The sequence below is a fragment of the Clarias gariepinus genome, chromosome 21 (genome assembly GCF_024256425.1).
Source record: "Clarias gariepinus isolate MV-2021 ecotype Netherlands chromosome 21, CGAR_prim_01v2, whole genome shotgun sequence".
Classification (NCBI taxonomy): domain Eukaryota; kingdom Metazoa; phylum Chordata; class Actinopteri; order Siluriformes; family Clariidae; genus Clarias; species Clarias gariepinus.
The window spans coordinates 1,376,196-1,402,665 of NC_071120.1; the positions used below are offsets into that span (position 1 = coordinate 1,376,196).

A 26,470-nucleotide genomic window follows, 5' to 3' on the forward strand; every position below is an offset into this window, starting at 1 on the left:
GAACATCGTGTGGACCGATGAGACAGAAGCTGAACTTTCTGGAAGGTGTAAAACATCTGGTGTAAAACTAACACAGCAGTCTAGAAAGAGAACATCATACAAACAGCTTCAGGATTTGGACGACTCGCCATAACTGATAGAACCATGAATCCTGAGCTCTACCAGAAAATCCTGAAGGAGAATGTCCAGCCATCAGTTTATGACTTCAAGCTCAAACACACCTGTGTTCAGCAGCAGGACAACGATTCTGAACACACCAGCGAGTCTGAATGGGAAAAAAATACAAAGTGAAGGTTTTGGAGCAGCCAAGTCAAAGTCCAGACTTAAACCTGATTGAGATCCTTAAACAGGTCATGCATGCTTGAAAGTCCTCCATGTGACTGAATTAAAACAGTTGACCCTGACTCACCCACCTATAGCAGAAGTCCTCTAAAAGCTCGAGCTGGACACTGCAGACAGTAAAATCCCTTAAACAATTAACAGAGAAACAATAATGTAGAGGGAAATGAAGAGCCGAGGCAGCTCAGGTTCACCTCACAGCTCCATGCATGTGGGACCGACACTGAGGGACTATACACACGGCCACACACACACTATAGGATGATAAGACTTGTGTGTTTATTTATAAATGTTCAGTGCAGTTTTGGTTGGTTATTCACTGATGTGACTCCACATACTGTACAGCAGGAAAGGCACATTATAGATGAGTGTTTCAGTGTGTGTGTGTGTGTGTGTGTGTGTGTGAGCCCATGATGGAGGTTAAGGAAAAAAAAATGTTCACTCTTTAGTCGGCCACAGGCTTATATGTTGCATATGTCGCCTTCCAATGAATAAGGTTATAATAATTTCTCAGATCTTAATTGTATTGTGCACTGCTGTTTAGAATAGTGATAAATGTAAAATAAATAGAATAAATAAATACTACCCAATAAACAGAACTCTTTAAAGGACAGGTCCCATTAACTCCCTCTAAAAACACACACACCTTGTGATCTGCAGTATCAGTATCACCCGATTCTGATTCCTGGGATCTGAACATCTCTAATGTACATCATGTGACCTCATGTGACCTCAGGTTTGGAGCTCTACTTTACATTAATAAAATATCCTAAGTACCAATGTGCATCTTATAGAGTTCAAATCACCCAAAATAATACTACTACTAATAAAAAAAAAAAACTCGAGATAGTCATTACTTTAGTGCTTAAATTATAACAAGACCAAGTGGACTTTACTGGAGGGGACTGCAGAATAAAACCTGTTTAATGTGGGGAGGAAAAGTCTTTTTAAAAAAATTTAAAAACTCATTAGTTGGTAAAAGAACAAAGAGAGAGAGAGAGAGAGAGGACTGTACAGCACAGAGGATGTGTGTGCACACTGATGGGTTCCCCCCCAACACTCCTGTGACTTCCGTTACTTGATGTCTCACACACACACACACACACACACACACACATCCGTACAATAAAAGAACTTTAATGACCTTTCTGACTTTACAATAAAAAGTCTTTAATGACATCATTATCATTATAGTTTTACAAAAAATAAGTGTGTGTGTGAATAACGTCCCTCAGGATCTCAGTGTGTGTGTGTGTGTGTGTGTGTGTGTGTGTGTGCGCTCTGTCCTCCTCCTCCTCCATCAGTTCACTCAGCACTGCTCCTCTTCTTCTTCTTCTTCTGTTTCTTCTCCTGGTGACTCTGATTCTGCTGAGCTTTGGGTTTTTTAGCAGGAGGCTGACTCTGACTCTGACTCTCTGACTCGCTCCTCTTCTTTTTATTATTCTTCCTCCTCTTCTTCCCCCCTCCTCCTCCTCCTCCTGGAGTGGGCGTGTCCGTAGCCTCCTTTCCCTCCAGTATCACAGGCTTCTTACGGTTTTTACGTTTCTTGCTCTCAGGAAGGAATCCCTTCTTCTTGTTCTTTGGCTCCTCCCCCTCTTGCTCCACCTCCTTCGCTTTCTTCACCTTCTCCACCTTTGGCTTCCTGACAGTGACAGAAAAACGTGACAATTAAACTTGAACACCCGGACTGAACCATGCACACGCCTGTGTGTGTGTGTGTGTGTGTGTGTGTGTGTGTTGAAGATGAGGTTGGACTCACTGTAGGCCGAAGAGCTTCATGACGCTCCAGTACGTGTCCTCCAGCTTCCCCGACTTCTCCAGACTCCCATCAGCGTTCATGGACCTGAGAACGTTCCGGAGATCCTCCAGCTTCTGCTCAGGACAGAGAGAGACTCTTAAACAACCACAGGAATACACTGCTGGTGTGTGTGTGTGTATAGACACAACAATACTCCTCTCCTCTCACACACCGTCACAGGATCTCCCTCTCTCTCTCTCTCTCCACAGTCACACACTTTGTCCTCCCCATGAGTGTAGTTGTGATTGACAGTTAACTGGTTTCTGGTTACACCTCACTTATAGCGGTGCAGCTATGATGTCATGTGTCACACTACGCCTAATTATACACACACAGATTTATCGTGCGTGTCTCAGCTTGAATTAACTCACAGTAGCTCACTCACTTTTAAACACACACACACGCGTGCACTGTCACTTCAAACACACACCGGCACTGGGAAACCCCTGCATCACACTCCAAGACACAAGGAAGAGGAAAAGGAGTTAATACTAACACACACACACACACACACACACACACACACACACACACACACACACACACACACACAAACGTTGTTGTCCAAACGCAGGGGAACTCCAGGTTCCAGGGAAAGCTCAAAATACAGGGAGGGTTAAAGGTCACTTCACACTAAAAATGAGTCCATATTCATCTCCTCCTGCTGGTGCAGTTTCGTCCCAAATTATACTGTATCTACAGTCATCACACACACACACGTGTACACAGGAACAGTGTATTCATGTTTATATTCATGTTTATATTATTCCACAACACTTCTACCTCTTTAATGGACCTCACATTGTAAACAGCACTTTTTTTTACTTTCCCTTTTCCCTCACTACAGTTCAGACTTGTTGCTTGTTTATTGTGTGAACCGACTACAGGAACGATGTAACTTCACTTCAGGATTATTAAACTACCCTGTCTGTCTGTCTGTCTGTCTATAATACAGAGTTATTGAATAAATTCTACATGTACTTTATTACAGAGGAAAATGAAAGCAGGTCTTTAAATGTTCAGCGTCGGCACCGATGGGGTCAACCAGTTTCATCAAACAGCTGGGGATGGAACACACAGCCTTCTGGAGGAAGTGGTTCACTAAAAACCACCTGAATCTGAGTCTTCAAGTCCTCCAGTTTGTCCTCCAGATCTCACACCATGTTAGTATTTCCTGTGGAGCTACACAAAGGACGAGGTGTACAGGAGGTGTACAGGACGAAGCCTCACACACTGAAGGAACAGAGTGAGGAGCTTCTCACTTCAGAAGGTTCAATTCAGGTGGTTTCCTAATTCAACCTCAATTCAGGAGGTCCTCCAAGCCCTCCTGATTCAGGAGGTTCTCAGAAAAATCCCAAACCACTTTCTTCAGAAGGCTGTGTGTTCCATCCCCAACTGTTGATGAAACTGGTTGACCCCACTGGTGCCGACGCTGAACATTTAAAGATCTGTTTTCATTTTCCTCTGTAATAAAGTACATGTACAATATGTTCAATAACTTTGTATTAAACGTATGGACTTTATTAATAATTTATAATGTCTGGTCAGTTTCCACCCCACACTGTATTAAAGTACAGAATGAGAGTAAATCTAGTGTTTGTGTGTGTTAATGATGACGTCACTAAGTGTGTTAATGATGAAGTTATTAGGTGTGTTAATGTGTCTCTGTACCTGATGGTGAACAGTTTTAATGATGAAGTGTGTGAGCTCCAGAACCTTCACCGTCTTCTCATGAACCGCTTTGTTCTTACACTCCACCTTCTGCAGCGTCTGAGAGACAGAGAGTATGTGTGTGGGACAGGCCTAAAAAACATTATGGTAACTGGGTAAAGTGTGTGTGTGTGTGTGATGTGGTCTTCAGATACCTCTGTGAGCTTCTCCGTGGTTTTCTCACACACTTCCCTCCACTGGGCGTCACCCATCAGCTGCTTCACCTCCTTAGACTGTAGGGCTCTGAGCACCAGCACACACGCCTGGCCCTGACACACACACACACAATAGTATATTACATACTATTGCATGACTCCGCCCACTTTTGACCAGTACCCGAGTGTATCTGGATCATCATACTGATATAATCACCTGCATTTATACTGCACTCTTTAAATATCAATCAGTGTGTGTGTGTGTGTGTGTGTGTGTGTGTAAAATTACCTGTTGGTGTTCCCTGACTCCGCCCGTGATGTTCTCCACTGCTGTATCCACCAAATTTACACACAGAACCTAAAAATAGACAGACACACACACACACACTGCGGTTTAACGGCAGCTCGTTATGAAATCTAAAATACTCCAGTGAACTGTTTTTGAGGAAATGACTCACCGCTATAGAATGTGAGTCACTGAGTTACGTGTCTCGTTATGTAGAGGTGTGTGTCCACACACACACATATACATACAGACACATACACACACACACATACTGTACATACACATACTCTTTTCTATCCTTGTTGCTATTTTTACAAGTTAATGTTTATTGTTTATCACCCCATTACCTCATTACCATAGAGTACAGGTAGACCCTGATTTAGGAAGGAGCTTTGTTCTGGGAGGACATTCGTGAGTCTATTGTAATCCTAAGTCTGGTAAAGTGAGTCTTTAACACTAATACACAATGTAAATCAGACCAATCAATACACTTTACTAAATCTGTCCCCTTTAAACCGTAATCGTGTCTCAGCACATAAACCTCACAGTTCAATGTGTCTCTACGTCTTTAAACCGCGAGGAGAACCCCAGTCTTTAAACCACGAGGAGAACCCCAGTCTTTAAACCGCGAGGGGAACCCCAGTCTTTAAATCACGAGGAGAACCCCAGTCTTTAAACCACGAGGAGAACCCCAGTCTTTAAATCACGAGGAGAACCCCAGTCTTTAAACCTCGAGGAGAACCCCAGTCTTTAAACCACGAGGAGAACCCCAGTCTTTAAATCACGAGGAGAACCCCAGTCTTTAAACCGCGAGGAGAACCCCAGTCTTTAAACCGCGAGGAGAACCCCAGTCTTTAAACCGCGAGGAGAACCCCAGTCGTTAAACCGCGAGGAGAACCCCAGTCTTTAAACCCCGAGGAGAACCCCAGTCTTTAAACCCCGAGGAGAACCCCAGTCTTTAAACCGCGAGGGGAACCCCAGTCTTTAAACCACGAGGAGAACCCCAGTCTTTAAACCGCGAGGGGAACCCCAGTCTTTAAACCGCGAGGGGAACCCCAGAAGTCATCGTGTCTCAGAGCTGTTCTCCACTGTATTGGACTGTGAACTCTGTCTCCTTGAGGATTTTCCAAAATTATGATTATTCACCATCAGAACAGATTTACAGGACAGACATTTTCTATCATCGTGCTCCCGGACTGAGTCACTGAGACCGGTGAGGCCGACATATTTCTCTCTCACACTCACACACACACACACACACACACACACAATATACCGAACCTTAGACATTTTATACATTCACTTCCACACTAAGAATATTGTGTATATTAGTAAATATTAGTATCTGGTGCACTGCAGTGTCTATTCACGTGAGCTACTTCTGTGACTGAACCGACATTAGAACCGCGGTCTGTCCGTATCTGTGGAAACTCATAACGCGGATGTTTATCATGTTGTATTAGATTGTGTTATGTTGTTGTCACTCTTGTTTACACATTTGCACTTTATGTTGTCCTTGTTATAGAGTACTTAGATTGTTTTTTGTTAATTTATAGTGTTTATCTGTTTTTTGTCTCAGCTAGTCAGCTAATTAGGAGTATTAGGTAGCTAGTTTAGTTTCTGTTAATTCATGTCATGTCTTAAGTGTCCTAGTTATCTAGTTTAGTTTGTGTTTATTTATGTTGTAAATGTATGTTGTGTTATATTGCTCTGTCTCTCCTCGGTCCTGGAGGAACGTTGTTTGTTTTCACGGTGTACTGAACTCCATCTGGGTGACGTGACTGATGGACTCACGGGGAACCTGTTGAACAGTTCAGTGAACATGTCTCCAGTCAGTGGACTTTTCCGTCTCGTCATGAAGGAGCTGAGAGCGTCTCTGAAACACGACGTCACTCTGTCCACCTCCACTTTACCCATCAGCCTCTTCTGCACACACACACACACACACACACACACACACACACACACACAATCATTGCAACAATCAGACCACAACAATTCCAATGTGTGTGTGTGTGTGTTAGTGTGTGTGTGTATTCCTACCTCAGCTGTGTCTGTGGCGTCCGTGTCCTTCATCACACCTCTTAAGACTTTAACCAGGTAAAGTGCAGCACTGTAACACACACACACGATGATGATGATGTGTTCTAACACACACACACAGAGACTCCTGTAGGTTTGATCAGCGTCTCACCTGAAGTAATACAGAGCCACTGACGAGTCTGACAGCTTCTGTGCTCGACCAATCAGACGCTCCAGCATCTCATGAAGCTCCGCCTCCCGGCCCTCCACCTCTCTGCAGTAGTGTTTCCCCCGACACAGCTGGTTCCTGTCTCACACACACACCGTGGACTTTAGTGAATTACTGGTGAAGTGCTGATGAACCCACACACACACACACACACACACACACACTCACTCTCCCCCTGACCTGAAGATGTGCGCGGCTCTCCTCAGGAAGTCCTGCTCGTGTTGTCCGCTCTCGGCGCTCATGCAGGTCTCGATCAGACTGAGCAGCGGCTCCACCAGACCCAACACCAACACACTGCTGCCCTGCTTACACACGAACACGTCCAGCAGGTCCAGCACCTGCACACACACACACACACAGTATTAACCAGGTGTTAAACACTAACCCCGTCCCTCAGCAGCGCCCCCCGCAGGACACTCACTTTGATCTTGAAGTCCCTGACGAGGGTCTTCTCCTTGCGCAGACGCTCCTTTTCGTCCTTCTTGGCCTGCAGCTTCTTCTTCTGCTCCCCGAACAGAGCCGCCAGGTTCTCATCCAACTTCATCATGGCCTCGTCGTCCAGCTCCTCGTCCTCACTGCTGCCGTCGTCCTCGATGGCCTGAGAGACAGAAGACGCCGCGTTATACCGAGTTACAAAGTGCTGAGATAAACAACTACACAGGAATTCCTAGAAAGTCCTCACAGTTAACGAGGTAAACCTGTGAGTCATCACACACACACACACCACACACACACACACAAACAGTCATGACTCACTGAAAGGACTCCACAGTTTAGTCATCACTCACACACACACACACACACACACTCCAGGATTAACTCATCACTCCACATCTGATTCATGAACCCATTGATCTGATCCAGTAGAAGTCATTAATAATGAACTGAGGGTTGATGATGATGATGATGATGATGATGGTGAAGTGACACCTGAGCGTACCAGAGCGTTCTGACCCTGTAACACCTTCATCAGCTCCAGACGGAAATTCTGATCCACTTCCTCCTCCTCATCCTCATCCATCTCTTCATCATCTTCATCTTCATCGTGGCCTGAGGAGTCAGATTCATCTTCATCCTAAAATCATAAAGATCACATACACTGTGTAAGACCTGAAACGTTCTGTGTGTGAGTGTGTGTGTGTGTGTGAGATTTACCTCTGCTTCCTGTTCTTCCTCCTCCTCCTCTGCTTTCTTCTTCTTCTCCGTGTCGTCACTCACCATCACCCCGCTCTCCTCTGCGTCCTTACTCGGGTCCAGAACCTAACACACACCATCACGGCTCGGGTCAGAACCACACACTCAGAATGAGAACGTGTACGTGTGTGAGTGTGTGTGTGTGTGTGTGTGTGTCTTACGTTCAGTATAGCGGTGAGCGCGGGCTGAGTGATATAAGGACACACTCGGCTGAAGGCGGTCTTACACACACTGCGGATGAGACGGCTGGGCTGAGCGAGCAGAGACAGCAGGATGTCCACCACCACCTCCACCCAGTGAGGCTCCGCCCCCTCGCCGTCTGAAACACACACACACACAAATCTCTTATATATATCATTATAACACTCACACTGAGCGTGTGCAGTGTAACACTAATGAATACCCATAATGCACTGCAACAGGGGCGTGTCAGAGGAAAAGCCAAAGTGAAACACTGCTCTGTAACAACACAGGACAGTACAACTGGGGGGGGGGGGTGTCAGGATAACTGGGAGTGGGAGGGGCCTCAGTGAGGTGACTGTGTCAGGGGGCGGGACTAGTCTCACCTGCCTCACTCCTCTTCTGCGTCTTCTTCTTCTTGGGTTTTTTGGCCTGTGCTTGTTCCATACAGCTCCTCAGATCATTCAGTAACTCCACACTGTCATCTGGAGCCTACACACACACACACACACACACACGTGCACGCTTATTATTATTATAATAATAATTATTATTATTATTATATCACACACTTCAGAAGATTAAACACAGGTATCGTTATTGGTAGTGATTCTGCAGCTTCAGGAACACAAGTCCATCACACACACACACACACACACACACACACACACACATAGCCCTCAGAGGTACAGTTGAACACCCAATAATAAGGTTAACAATGTGTGTGTGTGTGTGTGTGTGTGTGTGTGTTACTGACCTTGAACATCTGGATGCCGATGATGAGGAAGAGGTGCTGGAAGGCCGAGTGTTCAGGAGCTGGAGACTTCTTCATCTTCTTACTGAGACACTCCACTGACTGCAGCATGCTGCTCTCACACACACACACACACACACACAGGGAACACATTTCAGTGGGACAGTGAATTATAATTTTGTCCCTGCAGATGGGACAGTGTGTGTTACAACAATACAATTTATTTTTAACTGTGTTCCTAACTTTATGGACCTGGTGATATTATTCACACCCTGAGCTGTGAGTGTGTGTGTGTGTGTGTGTGTGTGTGTGTGTGTACCTGTCCCAGGCTTGTGTGTGTTCAGTGCTGAGTGCGTGTACACTCCGGACGTGTTTGGTGTGTTTGAGCAGCATGTCGGCGAACCGGACCAGCCCGTCCACCCACATGGACCCGTCTGACATCACACCCAACACACTCCTCCTGCTCCCCGCCTCACTCTGCTCACTCTCACCCAGCACCGGCAACACACTCAGGGAGTGTAACACACTGCAGGAGAGAGAGAGAGAGAATATTAACAAAATAAGAAACACCTTCACTGAGCTCATCAGTCACAAAATCCCAAAAAACAAGAATAACTTTAGGAGAAGGCCGCACTGCTCCCCCTACTGGAGAGTGTGTGTCTGAGTGTGAGAGTCTGAGAGACAGTGAGACACAGTGTAACCTGAATATTCATAAATAACTACAATTTAATACCACTTCTGTTCAGGTAGTTGTTGTCGTTGTTAATATTGATGATATATATGGTTTTGTCTGTGTGAATCTAATATGATTTTGTTTTAAATCTAATCTGTTTATGAATTCAGATAGATGTTATTTATAGTGTAATTCATGTTTTATAACTGCTTCGGCAACAATGTCATATTTTTGTTAACAGCCAATAAAGCTGAACTGAGAGAGAGAGAGAGAGAGAGAGAGAGAGAGAGATCAGTAATTACAGTTTTTCTCGATTGCTGAAACACTAAACCCTGTTGTCTAAACCAAATTCTCAGTTGCCTGAACTTATTAAATCAGTCACTCTTTTGGCAAAACCATAAGCACTTTTCACCTGTTTAGACACATCTTGTCAACACATTGTCATTGTGATGCACCTGTGTTGCATAATGAGGAGCACAGGTGGCAAAAGTCAAACACAGTTAAAGCTCAGGTGTCACCGGTTGAACACAACAACTCAAAATTGATCACACTTGTGGCTAATGATGTGAGGGTAGATATAAGCCAGAGCACTGGTGTGTGAGGCACCACAATGGATAGAAATCTAAGAAGAGGAGTTTGTGTGAGAGGAGGTCGAGCAGGTCGAGGTGGTCGAGGTGGTCAGCGAGGAACAGTAATATCAGATGAAATCAGAGCTCCTGTGATTGACCATGTTCTTGTCCATGGTGTGACAATGAAGGAGGCCGGACTAAGGGTACAACCAAACATCAGTAGATTCACTGTGTCCACCATAATCCCAAGATTTAGAGAAGAGGACAGGTAGTTACCTTTTTTGACATTATAGTATGTAATAGGGCTGGGTAAAAAATCGATTTAATCTATTTATCGATTTTGTAGTTTACAACGATTTTTATTTTGCAAACTCGAGTTTTTTGACACAATAGCTTTTTCGTACTTTTCCGCGTTTCGTCCTTGTTGGTTGCCGTAGCGCGATATGAGCCAGCCGCCGCCCCGCCTACACAGTCAAAACAACATGGCAGCGTGTAGCAGAGAACTACTTCCAAAGAAAGGCACAAGTAATTCCGTAATTTGGAACTGGTTTGGTTTTTATGCAGCAGACGAAACACAGACGAAGCCTTGCTGCAAAATATGTTTCAAGGCTGTTGCTACTGGAAGCAGCAGTACAACAAATCTTTTCCAGCACCTGAGGAATAAACATCCCGAAGAATGGGAGAAGTGCAGCCGGCTCCGTAGCGAAAGCGGCTCCTCTAGCACACCTGCTAAAAAGCAAACTACACTTCCCGAGAGCTTTACAAACTGTGTACCGTATGACAAGAACGGAGCGCGATGGAAAGCGATTACGTTTTATATTGCCACAGACATGCTGCCAATTTATTCTGTTGAAAAGCGAGGCTTTAATCACATGCTGAAAGTGTTAGATGCGAGATACGTTGTCCCCAGTCGCAAGTATTTCGCCGATGTAGCGCTGCCTCGCCTGTACAATACAACTCGGGAAAAGATCCGCAGTGAGCTGGAGGAGATACAGTTCTACTCAGCCACAACGGACCTGTGGTCCAGCCGGACGATGCAGCCATATCTGAGTCTGACGGTTCACTACATCAACACTAGTTGGACTCTGCGCAGCATCTGCCTTCAGACAGCGTATTTCCCCGACAACCACACTGGTGACATAATTGCCCATGGCTTAAAAGACGAACACCCCACCAAAAAAGAAAATGACTCTGGGTGCCTTCTTTAAAAACAGTGCACCATCCACCATGCTACACCCACAATCTGAGAAAACAAAAATTGAGACTGAGCTTGCAACATATTTGCTTATTTCAGACATAGAGCCAGACACAGATCCTCTTGAATGGTGGAAGCTGCATCAGCCGAACTTTCCAAGGCTAAGCTTACTGGCTAAAAAATATCTTTCTGTTCCAGCCACAAGTGCCCCCTCAGAGAGGGTATTTAGTGTGGGTGGAGGAATAGTTACCTGTAACCGGGCCTGCCTTAAGCCAGAGGTTGTGGACAGGCTCATCTTTCTTGCAAAAAATGTTTAGAATGAGCATGCACAATTTTTCAGAGATCTAAAAAGCACGTGTTTTGTTGTTATAGGTAAAAGTTTAGATTTGTTCATTCTTTGAGTAGGCTATATGTCTGCCACAGGCTTGTTTTATTTTTATATTCACACTAAACTGAGAAGAGTTTATTTTTTTAGTTGTAATTTTATGTTACAAAATTTGTAATTATCTGATTTCTTGAACAGAAAATTCAAGCTACTGTGAAGCTGTTGCACTTTTGCTTAAACCTGGGTTAAAGCTTGAAATTGTTGAATGACAGAGCCTCATTTACTTTTTGTTTTGGGATTCTGTCTTGAGGACAATCATAGCAATAAAGTTGCACTTTTGACACTATATCTGATGTCTGCAGCCATTTTTTAAGTGCATTGGAAAAAAAATCGAAAATCGAATCGAAACTCGAATTTTTCTTTAAAAATCGAAGATTTTTTTTTTAGGCAAAATCGCCCAGCCCTAGTATGTAAATGTAGACAACAATTACATGTGTACAATGACTGTACTATACACTGTACCACAGTAAACATGTTTCATTTAGCCTAAATAAACATTTATGTCTACCGCTTCATGTCCTGAGCATTGTGTTTTCCTTTTTTCTATGTAGTGTTTAGTGACTACTCAGTAGAGTATTTAATTTAGATTGAGTTGAGGCATGATTTGACAGCATAGTTCAGTTCTAAGCACAGATTGAACTGTTTTGGGGTAAAAGTTTGGTTTTGCAAGAAGAGTTAGAGTTTTTGTGAAAGTAGCTTGAAAACTGGGTTTTGTATTTACAGTTTAGAGAAAAGGAGAGCAGCTTTCCAGAAATGTGTCTTAGAAATCGAGAAAAACTGTAATAAGAACAATACACAGCACTGAGCACTGCAGGTGTGATGCAGCAGCTCCCCCTGGTGGTGATAGTGTATAAGCACCACAGATCCTCTCTGCTCTAACTGACTGTGTGTAAGTGTGTGTTACACACTCCTCATGTCCTGCTGCTGTAACCTCAGAGTCGTGCAACTGAGAAATAAAGCGACGTTTAGGACACTAACAAAAAAATCTGTTCATAAAACACGGAAAACACACACACACACACACATTTGCAGTGTGTACCTGAAGAAGGTGGAGCTGGCGGTGTTGCGTGTGTTCTGGTCCAGAGCAGGAGAGACTTTGTTCTGAGTCTCCGGGATTAAAGCTGTGGACTTCACTGTATCGAAGAACGCATGGAAGAAGATAAACCTACACACACACACACACACATAAATACAAGGGCAGGTAGGTCACTAATAAAAAAGGAAAAGTGTGTGTGTGTGTGTGTGTGTGTGTGTGATCAGTACCTGGTGATCTCCATAACGAGCTCCTCATCTTTTTTAATCTGATGGTTCTCCACGATGCAGGCCAGGCGGGGGATGATCCACTTCCTCAGACGCGACACACACTCCTCGGTCCTGACAGAGCAAACACACACAGCTGAGAATCTCACACACACAAATCTCACACACACAAATCTCACACACACAAATCTCACACACACAAATCTCACACACACAAATCTCACACACACAAATCTCACACACACAAATCTCACACACACAAATCTCACACACACACACAGACAGACAGACAGACATACAGCACACACACAATGGAATCTGGGTACAAAGTGTCATGTCACAGTTCTGAACTGACCAATCAGAGAGCAGCATTTAACCTAACCAGTAAAACTAGCTGTAATGTCACTGAGGGGCGGGGTCATGGGCGGAGTCACTAATATTTATTGAGGCAATCTCACTGAGAGGCGGTGTCATTATTAATAGTAATAAGTGATAATTTAGCTGGGGGTGGGGTCAGGGGCGGAGTCATTAACAGTAATAGGTGATTCTCTAGTTGAGGGGTGGGGCTGTAGGCGGAGTCATTAGCACTAAGTGAATCTCACTGAGGGTGGGGTCATTACTAGTAATAACTTGTATTCTTACTGAGAGGAAGGGTCATGGGCGGGGTCAAGTGGTGTTTTTTCACTGAGGGGTGGGGTCATTTTTAATATTAATTGTGATTATCTCACCGAGGGGCGGGGCCATTACAAACAGTAATGAGCTGTATTCTCACTGAGGGGTGGGGTCGTGGGTGGAGTCATTATTAATAGTGGAGCTCTCACTGTGGGGCGGGGCCATAATAAACAGTAATGAGCTGTATTTCCACTGAGGGGTGGGGTCGTGGGCGGAGTCATTATAAGCAGAGGAGATCTCACTTAGGGGTGGGGCCATTAAGAACAGTAATAAGCTGTATTCTCACTGAGGGGCGGGGTCATGGGTGGAGTCATTATTAATAGTGGAGCCCCCACTGTGGGGGCGGGGTCATTAAGAACACTAATGCACTGTATTCTCACTGAGGGGCGGGGTCATGGGCGGAGTCATTAGTAATAGTGGAGCCCCCACTGTGGGGGCGGGGTCATTAAGAACACTAATGCACTGTATTCTCACTGAGGGGCGGGGTCATGGGCGGAGTCATTAGTAATAGTGGAGCCGCAACTGTGGGGGCGGGGTCATTAAGAACACTAATGCACTGTATTCTCACTGAGGGGCGGGGTCATGGGCGGAGTCATTAGTAATAGTGGAGCTCTCACTGTGGGGGCGGGGTCATTAAGAACAGTAATGCACTGTATTCTCACTGAGGGGCGGGGTCGTGGGCGGAGTCATTATAAGCAGAGGAGATCTCACTTAGGGGCGGGGTCATTAAGAACAGTAATGCACTGTATTCTCACTGAGGGGCGGGGTCATGGGCGGAGTCCTGGCCGCATCTCTGCTTGCGTGTGGTGAAGTCGAGCAGCTCGGAGACGCGAGGCTGACAGAACCTCTCTCTGAGCCAGCGCGTGTAGGACTTGAGAGCGCCGAGCTCCGCGTGTTCCAGAACCTTCCAGAAGGACGGGACGACGGGAGCGCCGCGCTGCGCCAGCCGAGTGAACATCTGCAGCACCAACAGCTGCTTCGCCACATCACTGCAGCTGCGCAGGAACACACACACACACTCGTCCATCTCCGGGGAGAACTTAAAGCGCTCGGGCAGCTGAGAAAGACAGAGAGGGACAGGGGGCGGAGTTACAGATTAAAGCAATACACTCACACACTCGGTGTTAATGTGTGTGTTAATGAGAGCAGAACTGACCTGTGCGGTCATGACGTGTTCTCCATAACGCTTCATCACCTCACCACTCAGAACATACTGCAGCTGAGACACAGACAGCAACGGCAAGGCCACGCCCATCAGCCTGAACGCCAGGTAACTGAGAGAGAGAGACAGAGAGAAATAATTTATCTGTAGAAGAAGAGTAGAGAGACAGAAGATTGTGTGTTTATACATATCAGGGTGTGTTCCACCTCAGGCCAGATGTGCCTCAGCCTGTTTTCTTGGAGATGACTGTAGATGGATCAGAGACTGACCCAGGGGTAATAATACCTGCACTGGCAACACACTCTCATCCCCAACACACACTATCACTTCCTTAATGCTTTATCTGTTTATCTGTATATATCGTGTACATCCTTTACTCTGGTCTAAAGCAGCTACTGGTTGGAGATGATTCTTCACTGTAAACCAGCAGACACATGTGACTGGTGTAACTGGTAACTGACTGGACCTGTCCAGACCCAAGATGAGAATGTGTTTTCACTTGCTGTGTGTTCAGACAGTCTCCTGTAGGGGGCGGTACTCATACTCACTGGCTGGGCCCTGGGGGGGCCGATATCAGTCCACCGATCACCACACTGTCCCAGAAGAAGGTGAAGCTGTCCTCACGCAGGGACATGTGAAGGAGATCAGACGCTACCGCTGGCAACACACACTCCTTCTTCACCGAGCGCGCGGCTGCCTTCACCACCTCTACTAACCTACACACACACACACACACACACACACACACACACACACACACACACACACAGAGAGAGAGAGTTACAAGACTTAACAGGACCGTGTGTGTGTGTGTGTGTACCTGGGCAGTGTGTGTGTGTTGATGATGGAGGTGTGTGTGTGTGTGTGTGTGTGTGTGTGTGTGTGTGTGTGTGTGTACCTGGGCAGTGTGTGTGTGTGTACCTGGGCAGTGTGTGTGTGTGTTGATGATGGAGGTGTGTGTGTGTGTGTGTGTGTACCTGGGCAGTGTGTGTGTGTGTTGATGATGGAGGTGTGTGTGTGTGTGTGTGTGTGTGTGTGTGTGTGTACCTGGGCAGTGTGTGTGTGTTGATGATGGATTTGGTCCCCAGTAGTTTGTCCAGTTGTACAGAGCTGAGTGTGGATGAGAATCTGCGCATGACCAGCAGGAGGAGCTCTAACTGCTCAGGACTGCTGAGAGCCGACCTCAGATCCTCCTGTAGGGCGCTGAACAACACCTGCTCAAACATCTGCTCCGACACCTGCACACACGCACACACACGCACACCCCCACACACAGTAAGAATAAAACATGAATCAATTACAGCTCACACACACACACACCTCGACTCTGCCTGTACACTCGCTCAACTTTGTTTTGTTACAGACTTACACACACGACTTCTGATTGGCTGTTTCTTCTCTATCAGGTGAGTCTATCGACCCATAACGGAATTAAATGAAATTTTATTTGTATAGTGCGTTTAAAAATGGTCATTGTCTCAAAGCAGCTTTACAGACTTAAAAGAAAAAAATAAATCAAAATTATATTCTTGTATATAATTATATATAAATGAAAGGGAATTATATAAAGGAAGCATTGTAAATAAAGTTTTATTCATTTATAATATTATAAACAAATATTAAAGTATTTAATTGTTTTATTGAATTAAGTATTAGTATATACCAGTTTCGTTTGTTTATTGTGTGTTTTTATTTACTAATCTAATTACCCATAAAGCTCATCGCTAGATTACGTCGACTACAATTCAATCCAGACAACTCAGTCACTTTACTCATAAACCTTTATTTACAAACACTTCTGTTGTGGGTCGATAGAGTCACCTGACAGAGAAGAAACAGCCAATCAGAAGTCGTGTGTGTGTGTGTGTAAGTCTGTGTGTGATTGGCTGGTTTTTGTGGCAGTTTTGTAACAAAACGAAGTTGAGCGAGTGTACAGCAGAGTCGAGGGCGCGCGGGAACATGATGATGCACGTACACGCGGAAAACACGCTGAGCGCGCAGGGGAGACACACAGAGTGTTCTGTCTCCTCTCATAATGTCAATACTGTGCACTCAGGATCGTGGCAGGAATATACCACCACACACACACACACACACGCACACACACACACACACACACACACACACAGTGTACTGGTACAGCAGGTGGTACACACACCTCGTTGAGGATGTCTCCGATGGTCTTGGTGGGTAAATCCCTCAGGTGTTCTCTGTACTGAGAGAGAGACTGCAGCAGCTTCACACACTCCAGCAGCACGTCTGCCTCCTATCACACACACACACACACACACACACACACACACACACACACACACACACACAGTCAGTACACTATGAATAAGAGCAGTGTTATCATCAAACTGAAACTGAAACAAATCCCATAACACGACAAATACGAGCCAGTACAAAAGAAATGGCACCCTATGAACAGGTGGAGGTGTTGGGTGTCTGGGAAAGTTTCTGTGGGCGTGGCTTAGATTAATTAGCTGCGTTTACCAATCTGACATAAAATTTAAATAAAAATGTTTTCTGAATTAACCAGTAAAAGACTGATGATGGAGGTGTGTGTGTGTGTGTGTGTGTGTGTGTGTGTGTGTGTACCTTGTGCAGGCGTGTGGACTGAGACAGAGCCAGAACTCCAAAGAAGTTCCCGAAGGCTGCATGTTTAATCTGCTTCTGTAAGAGGAGAGAGAGTCAGAATGAGAGGAGATCAGATCTCACACACTGAGGAGGAGATCAGGCCGCGGGGATCAGACGGCGGGGATCAGACGGCGGGGATCAGACGGCGGGGATCAGACGGCGGGAATCAGACGGCGGGAATCAGACGGCGGGAATCAGACGGCGGGGACCAGACGGCGGGGACCAGACGGCGGGGACCAGACGGCGGGGACCAGGCCGCGGGGATCAGGCCGCGGGGATCAGGCCGCGGGGATCAGGCCGCGTTCCAGTTGTATAATCCACAGTGTCTGTGTTCCATTCTAAAGTGCACTTCACAGTGTGCTCCCTACTCCCTGTACAGTGAATACTGGTGAAGGGAACTTCCCCCTGACAAACTCCACCATCCTGAACACCCTGCACCGTCACCAGCGCTGACATCACTTCCTCTGTGCGTTACCATGGTAACATAATCACCTCGATACCTGTCACTGCTGCTGTGGCAATTTCACACTACGGACATTAAATATTGAAAAACTAAAACTGATCCAATTATAAAACTTTTACTACTGAAACGTGTATAACTTGTAAATAAAATATTTGATTATTTTACAAGATTTTTTTTTTTACAGATTAATAAACTATAAAATACTGAGGATTTCTTAATAAAATTAGAATGTAAATGATTGTGCCCTATTAATATGGTGTCATCTCCGATAATCATCATTTCCCTTTCCCGGTGAAGTGAAGACCTGGTGTTCAGTTGTTCCCCCACACCGTTACAGTTCCCTCTGAACTGAGCAGTTTGGATTCACACTTCACGTGTGTACTAGTACTAGTGCACTTCTCAGGGGACTTCAGACCGAGTGGAACACAGCCAGTGATACAGTGATGTTCTCTGACAGACTGATCCCATAATGCACTGCTCTGAGCTTCAGAGTGATCATTACAGAGGACGACAAACAGAGACAATAATTACAGTGTGTGTGTGTGTGTGTGTGTGTGTGTCTCACCTTGCTGGCCGCCTTCAGGTTGTGTTTCTCTCTGATCTGGTCCAATACACTCCTGAGTGTGATCTCCTCAAACACACTCAACACCTGTATACACACACACACACACACACACACACACACACACACGCACGCACACACGCACGCACACACGCACGCACACACGCACGCACACACGATTTACACAAATGCATGTCATGGTTTGAACAAGGAGTGTGTGCTTCAGTGCAGTTTCAGGACAAGCTGCTCCACTCTGTGCGCGCGTGTGTGTGTGTGTGTGTGTGTGTGTGTGTGTGTGCGTGTGTGTGTGTGCGTGTGTGTGTGTGTGTGCGTGTGTGCGTGTGTACCTGTGCGAGTGCTAGGCTGTAGCCGGAGCGAGCCTCCTCTCGAGCGTGACACAGTCCATCTACCAGTCTCTTCAGGGTGTACTTCAGCACATCAGACTACAACACACACACACACACACACACACACACACACACACACACACACACACATTAATATGAGCACAATCAGGACATGAGAAGAAGCTGAGAGTAAATGTGAGAGTATCCTGTTCTGCACAGAGGGATTCTGGGTAATCAGAGGCAGGGCCACACACAGGCAAACAATATTATATTTAAGTTGGCTTGAGAAAGCCAACTTACTGATATCCGACTTAAACTTATTATTATTATTATTATTATTCTGAGACTAAATTTATAAACTCTATCTCCTCCTAGAGCTTTAACTCCACTAACTCCAAACTCGGCCCAGACCTTCAGACTGATCTCACGGGGTGTGCTATATCTTTTCTAACTGATCGGACTTACTAATTGCCCCGCAGGGGCAATTAACCGCCCCAAAAATCCCATTTACTTTACATTGAGAGAATTTTGACGGTTTGTTGCGCAGAGAGGGAATTTTGTAGAAACGTTAAATTAACCCTATTTGAAGATGTTTGCAGCCTTTGTCAAAAGATACCATGCACAAGGGTATAAGTTTTACCCCCGGGGCAAGAAAGGCCCCCAATTTGCCCCATTGACATATAATGGGGATTTTGGCGATGAACTAGTCCCGCACCATTTATCGTAGACCCATGAGTGAGGTGTCAAAGCGTGCAGAATATTCGGGAAGAATTTTTCTATGACTTTCCTAAGGGGTGGGCGGTTAATTGCCCCCGCAGGGGGCAATTAACCGTCCCATTGACTTATAATGGGGATTTTAGCGAATTATAACTGGTCCCGCACCGTTCATCGTAAACCAACAAATGAGGTGTCAAACCGTGCGCCTTATTCGGAAATGGGGTGCTGTGACCTTTCTAAGGGGTGGGTGGTTAATTGCCCCCGCTGGGGGCAATTAACCACCCACAGACTTAACATTGAGACCAACATTGCCCGAGTCCCATGAGTGAGGTGTCAAACCGTGCGCCTTATTCGGGGATCGACTCTTATTCGGGGATCGACTCTTCGAAGGGGTGGGTGGTTAATTGCCCCCGCAGGGGGCAATTAACCACCCACAGACTTAACACTGAGAACAACTTTGACCGAGTCCCATGAGTGAGGTGTCAAACCGTGCGGCTTATTCGGGGATCGGGTGCTGTGACTCTTCTAAGGGGTGGGTGGTTAATTGCCCCCGCAGGGGGCAATTAACCACCCACAGACTTAACGTTAAAACCAACTTTGACCGAGTCCCATGAGTGAGGTGTCAAACCGTGCGCCTTATTCGGGAAAGGGGTGCCGTGACTCTTCTAAGGGGTGGGTGGTTAATTGCCCCCGCATGGGGCAATTAACCACCCACAGACTTAACATTGAAAGAAACATTGCCCGAGTCCCATGAGTGAGGTGTCAAACCGTGCGCCTTATTCGGGGATCGGGTGCTGTGACTCTTTTAAGGGGTGGGTGGTCAATTGCCCCCGCAGGGGGCAATTAACCACCCACAGACTTAACATTGAGACCATCATTGACCGAATCCCATGAGTGAGGTGTCAAACCGTGCGCCCTATTCGGGAATGGTGTGCTATGACTTTTGGTAGGGATCCGTCGCACGGTTTTCCCGAAATTCCCAAATAACCACCCCATTTTCCCCTATTCATTTCAATGGGAAATGGCCTGAAAAAGGGTGAAAACATGGGTCACTTTGAAAGCTTACCGTTCGGCCATAATTTGTCGTAGAAACATCATTCAAAGTTTAAACGGGTCACAAGACTTTGGACTTTTACGGATTGGGTCCATGTTTTGATAACTTTCACGGTTGCTTCACGAGAGCAGTTTAAGTTTGATGAAAATTTTGATTTTTCACCACGCGTGCCACTGTCAACTGCCATATTCACAGAGTGTGAATCGGAGGGTGTCTTTACACTGTCACCACGTCAATATAATACATTCTACGGGCATGAGGATTCAATATGTCGTAGTCAGGAAGTTCCTGCCACTCACGGTGAAAGAATTTTTGCGATCGGACCTACGGTTCTCGGTTGGGAAGCGTTTGTTTGAGAGCTTAATTATTACAGTTTGCGGTTCTCTGGGTCTGTCACAGAAGAGTGTGCGTGCGCATGCACGACCCATCCCCCACACCACCACCCCCCACACCACCATCCCCCACAACCCCCACCTCACTAATGCCAATTAGACTCAGTCAAACTTCTCTTCTATGTACTATTTCTAACCCATTCAAACTCATCTATCTATCTATCTATCTATCTATCTGTAATGTGACAATTTCTATCTATCTATAGACTCAATCATGAATCTATCTATCTATCAATCTATATATCTGTAACTGTCTATCTGTCTGACACTATCTATCTATCTATCTATCTATCTATCTATCTATCATCTGACTAATTCTAAATAATCTATCTATCTATCTATCTATCTATCATCTGACTATTTCTAACTAATCTATCTATCTATCTATCTATCTATCTATCTATCTATCTATCTATCTATCTGTAATGTGACTATTTCTATCTCTCTATAGACTCAATCATGAATCTATCTATCTATCAATCTATATATCTTTAACTGTCTATCTGTCTGACACTATCTATCTATCTATCTATCTATCTATCTATCTATCTATCTATCTATCTATCTGTAATCTGATTATTTCTATCTATATATAGACTTCCCTTCTATGTACTATTTCTAACACATTTTAACTCATTCAAACTTATCTAACTTTTCTAATCTATCTATCATCTGACTATTTTAACTAATCTATCTATCTATCTATCTATCTATCTATCTATCTATCTATCTATCTATCTATCATCTGACTATTTCTAACTATCTATAGACTCAATCATGAATCTATCTATTAATCTATATATCTGTAACTGTCTATCTGTCTGACACTATCTATCTATCTATCTATCTATCTGTCTATCTATCTATCATCTGACTATTTCTAACTAATCTATCTATCTATCTATCTATCTATCTGTAATCTGACTATTTCTATCTTTCTATAGACTCAATCATGAATCTATCTATCTATCTATCAATCTATATATCTGTAACTGTCTATCTGTCTGACACTATCTATCTATCTATCTATCTATCTATCTGTCTTTTAAAACTTTTAAACTTAAACTGTTTTAACTTTTTTAACTTCTTAAACTATTTTAAACTTTTCACACTTTTAAACTTTTATCTCCGGCTTTCTCAAGCCAACTTAAAGTTTGTCTAAACAAACTTTTGTATCTAGTTTATTTTATTCTTCTTCTTCCTTTTAATTAAATACTGTGCATCAACAAACACAAACAACACACACACACACACACACTCACGTCAGCCAAACAAAAACAAATATAGCAAAAGTAAGAAACTAAAAAAACATAAATAAAAATAAAACAAAATAAAGACGGAGGAATGTCTTCACTCATCTACCGATAAACCAAGATCTCTTATCACTCCATCTAATGTCTGAGTGAAGTGAAGCTCTGACCAATGAGACACATCTTCTTCAAAGACACCAGAATACACACAAGGGAAGAAGAGAGAAGGCGATCAGTCGTCGCAATGTCAACTTTACAGATTTTACTATAAATTAAAGCGGTGGTTTAAAAACCCAGACGATGGATAAACACTATTAAATATTTGGATGTGAGTTTCCTTTACTTTAGGAGCCACTGAAGCACCAATATATTGTGTTTACAGTATTTTAACAGTTGGTCTATATATAAATTCATGTCTGATATAATATAGAATTAAAATAAGAGCGGGTGATTCTGTTGTTGAAGTGTTGCTTTGAGATTATTACCATTAAAGAGAAGTGATGTGAGATCACATGATCATCTGAGATGTTCATAAAGATGTTTTGTTCAAGATTTATGAAACTCTCTGTAACAGGTTTTAGGATTTTAAATTGCTGATGTAGAACAGAAACCAGTGACTGAACACAATCTCTCGTCCTCATTCATTAAGTGATGAACTGATTAAACACCTTTTTTACACCAATCAGGGATGTACAGAGATTTATATCTAATCAGTAGGAATGCACCGAATGTTCGGCAACCAAAATTATTCGGCCGAAAAAATTGCCAAAAAAAAAGCACTTTCGGTGTTCGGCCGAATAAGTAAAAAGGCCGAATAAATTTTGCCGAACGATGACGTTTTTAATGACGCGATCAAATAGTAACCTGCGCAGAGTGAGAGGCGCGCGCTTTATGCAGCAAACATGTCAGCAGTGTGGAAGCACTTTAAAGTGTCAGAGAAAGAGACAAAAACGGCCGTTTGCAGACACTGTTGTGCTGAATTGTCCAGAGGGGGTGCATCTGCAAAAACATTTAATTTATCACTTAAAATCAAGACACCCCGAACATAATGCAGAGTACGAGAAAGACACGGCGGTTACGATAACAGCAGCAGCGAATCCACATTTTTTGCAATATTTAATGCACATTTGTTGCTGTAGACATACAGAGTTACATTCTTTCAGCAGTCAGTTACTATGACTGTAAGCCCTGACATAGGCTATTAGAGAAGCGGGGCTTCAAAGATGGACAAATAAAAATATATTTTATTTTACTAATTTATTTATTTTAAAGTTATATTGTGCTTTGTTTGTATATCTGCTGGAATGTTAAAAAAAAATGTTCAGTGTTAAATAAATATTTTTAAATTGTATTTTTGTTATTTGATTTATTTCTCTGAAAAACAACACAAAATAGTAAAAAGCTAATTTTTACTATTTAATAAATAATTAATATAAATTGGCAAAATAAATGGAAAAAATGTGAAACACCGCGTTCGGTATTCGGCCTTCGGCCAGGCATTTCATTATTGTTCGGCTTCGGCCAAGAATTTCATTTCGGTGCAAATATTTTATTTAGAATAAATCTATTGTTAAATACTGGGGTTTGGTGAAGTTATGACTCTATAATAATAACTAATATAACAAACCTGTTGGTGAAATGAAGATAATTTAATTGGTAAAATCTCATCTAAATAGAAGATCAATTCCACACAATTGTTTAAATAAACCTTTAGGACGGAAAACAAAGTTATTTTCATTTGTTAGAAAATGTTTTAGTCATTTAAATTTTTAACAAATCATTTATATAAAAAAAGTTGAAGGACTGTAATCCACCATTTTCATAAAAGTTGTGCTTTACTAATATAATACACATGTTTTTTCCATATGAAGTTGAAATTGATTTGGTTGATGATCTAAATGGCCCTATTAGAAATACAAAGACAAGATGCAGAATAAATACATTTATAGACTTTCCTTTTAATTAAATAAATCCTACCAAACATATATTAATCTCTTTCCCTCCACACTTTAAATCTATTTCTGCACTCATTCCGTCTGTCCCAGACATTTAGTTTTTCCATCCTGATCTCGTGTATGCCTAAATATTTAACATTTGATTTAAAACTGCAAATAATCACAAATTGACTTATCACAATTTCCTGACCAAACACATGTATTTATTTTTTAAAGTGCCCCTATTATGTCATTTTAAGGTTGCTAATATTGCTTAATGAGTCTCTTTAAACAGGTTTACATGTATGCAAGGTCAAAAAACACTTTAGTTTTCTCCAAAAATAGATTTAATTTTATCCCATTTCTAAATGATTCGTAAACGACTAGTGTGAAGCAGTTGGAAGATTCAGTCCGTCTAAACCCCGCCTTTCCGTGAGCGCTCTCTGCTGTGATTGGTCAGATGGCGCGGTGATTTATGACTGGTCTACCGCTACAGCGTGTGTAGGAAAATGAAACGCCCATGACCATAACTGAACGCCGGCTCTGGAGACGCGTCAATACATAGAAAAGATGGCGTTGGTTTTACCGTATCAATTCGAGCCGGAGTCTGACGATGAAATGGTTAAAGTGGCACATCGACAAGACACTGTTTCGCTAGTACGACTGGAGCAGGACGTTTCTCAGTGGTAAGTGTCATATGGTAACAAGAGTGTGGTAACGCACGCCGCGAAGTAGGACAGGTAGTATAATACGTTTCTGCTATAGTACTGTTTGTGGGTGGGCAGGTTGTTTGTGACGTAGAACGTGGGTGGACATTATGCAAATATGTTACGGAGTGACGTGGATCTGTAACAGAGTAAAATTAGATTTGCTAACGACTCGTTTAGGCGAATGTGAGCCGACTCTTTTTTTTTTAATAGACAAAAACTTCGTGCACTGTGAGCATCACAGATAGTTTATGTTCACATACAGCTACATGACACACTGCATGAAAGATCACATTTGAAAAAGGATAATGGGGGGAACTTTAATAAAGAAAGGCCAACATCTCTTTTGGACACCTGTCGCTGCAGCCGTGGAAATTTCACATTACAGACATTAAATATAAAATACCAGTTGGGGCAGTAGTGACCTAGTGTGTTACGGCTCTGAGTTACGGATCGGAAGATCGGCGGTTCGAGCCCCAGCTCCGCCAGGTTGCCGCAGTGGGGCCCCTGAGCGAGGCCCTTAACCCTGTCTGCTCCAGGGGCGCCATAAAATGGGCCTTGTGTCCTGACCCCTGCCTACCAACAAGGAGCTGGGATATGTGAAGAATAAAGCATTTCACTGCATATTGTACTGTGTATGTGACAAGTAAAATTTAAATTTACCATTATAAAACATTTACTACTGAAACGTGTAGAACTTGGAAATCACCTGTTTGTACAGGAACAGAGTTGTTGGTGTTTGTGTAAAATAACTGAATAATCTTAGGGAAATTCTCACCAAACCTGTACATTTATAAACATTTACAATAAAGGAGCGTCTACAGCACATCAAAGGTTTTATAGAAATATAAAAATTAAATAACCCAGTTATCCTCGAAATATTATTCTGTATAGATCTGGAAGCATTTTCTTTTGTTGTCATTCACTTTTAAATAAAAATAATAATTTTTGACATGGACAAGCTTTTTTTGGTAAAACACCTACTATATGAGGGACACAGTCGCTCATTCTTTTGAAAAGGGAATTATGATCTAATAATAAAGAGGAAGACGAGTATAAATAATCCTGATTAAACTTAGTGATTTATTTTATTCTGAACTCCATCAGTGGCTCTAATAGAGAGTTCTTCACTCAGTCACATTCTACTTCCTTTTTCCTCCACATATTTATTGATCTAATACACACACACACACACACACACACACACACACTTGATGTGATTGTGGATCTACAGTCCAGTGTTGGTAATCTAACGGTGACAGTGCGCATGCTCCGTGTGCACGTGCTGTGTTTATGAGAGTGTAAGTGTAATAAACACTGGAGGTTAAAGTTTCCCTCTGTGATTACACACACTGTGTGTATATATAACTGTAGATATGTTATATATATATTATATTAGATGTTATATATATATATATGTGTGTGTATGATGTATATGATGTATATATCCTGTAGGTGTTGTACCTCCTGGCTGTGTGTGTATATAACTGTAGATATGTTATGTGATATTAGATGAGATGTTATATATATATATGTGTGTATATGATGTATATATATCCTGTAGGTGTTGTACCTCCTGGCTGAGCCGCACGTGCTCTATGAGTCCCTCCACAGCCCTCAGGCGGGTCTCGCGCTCCGGTTTGGCGATGTCCCAGAAGAAGTCCAGGAAGTCCCGGTTCTGTTTCAGCACTCCTCTACTGTCCGTCACTTTGGGCCGAACCGGTTCCGTCTCTGTCTCCGTCTCCGTCTCCATCCTCACCTCCCCCATGTCTCCACACTGCATCAGAACTGTGCACGAGCACACGTGTGGACCGGAGTAAA

General features: G+C 43.5%; 1 protein-coding gene across 1 annotated transcript; it reads right to left on the reverse strand.

Annotated features, from left to right (window-relative positions):
• Window positions 1-1,460: 1,460 nt before the first annotated feature.
• Window positions 1,461-26,470, reverse strand: mybbp1a (MYB binding protein (P160) 1a). The gene is made up of 27 exons (XM_053481392.1): window positions 26,223-26,470; window positions 18,596-18,691; window positions 18,252-18,335; window positions 17,185-17,259; window positions 16,742-16,849; window positions 15,631-15,821; window positions 15,132-15,299; window positions 14,578-14,695; window positions 14,177-14,478; window positions 12,753-12,863; window positions 12,529-12,654; window positions 8,987-9,193; window positions 8,671-8,779; window positions 8,300-8,405; window positions 7,895-8,052; window positions 7,695-7,799; window positions 7,480-7,614; window positions 6,961-7,137; window positions 6,720-6,877; window positions 6,483-6,617; window positions 6,332-6,401; window positions 6,083-6,214; window positions 4,292-4,360; window positions 4,003-4,116; window positions 3,809-3,907; window positions 2,099-2,214; window positions 1,461-1,981 (listed from the first exon to the last, which is right to left on the reverse strand). The coding sequence occupies exons 1-27, from the start codon at window positions 26,430-26,432 to the stop codon at window positions 1,645-1,647; spliced, it is 3,816 nt and encodes a 1,271-aa protein (XP_053337367.1). The 5' UTR covers window positions 26,433-26,470; the 3' UTR covers window positions 1,461-1,644.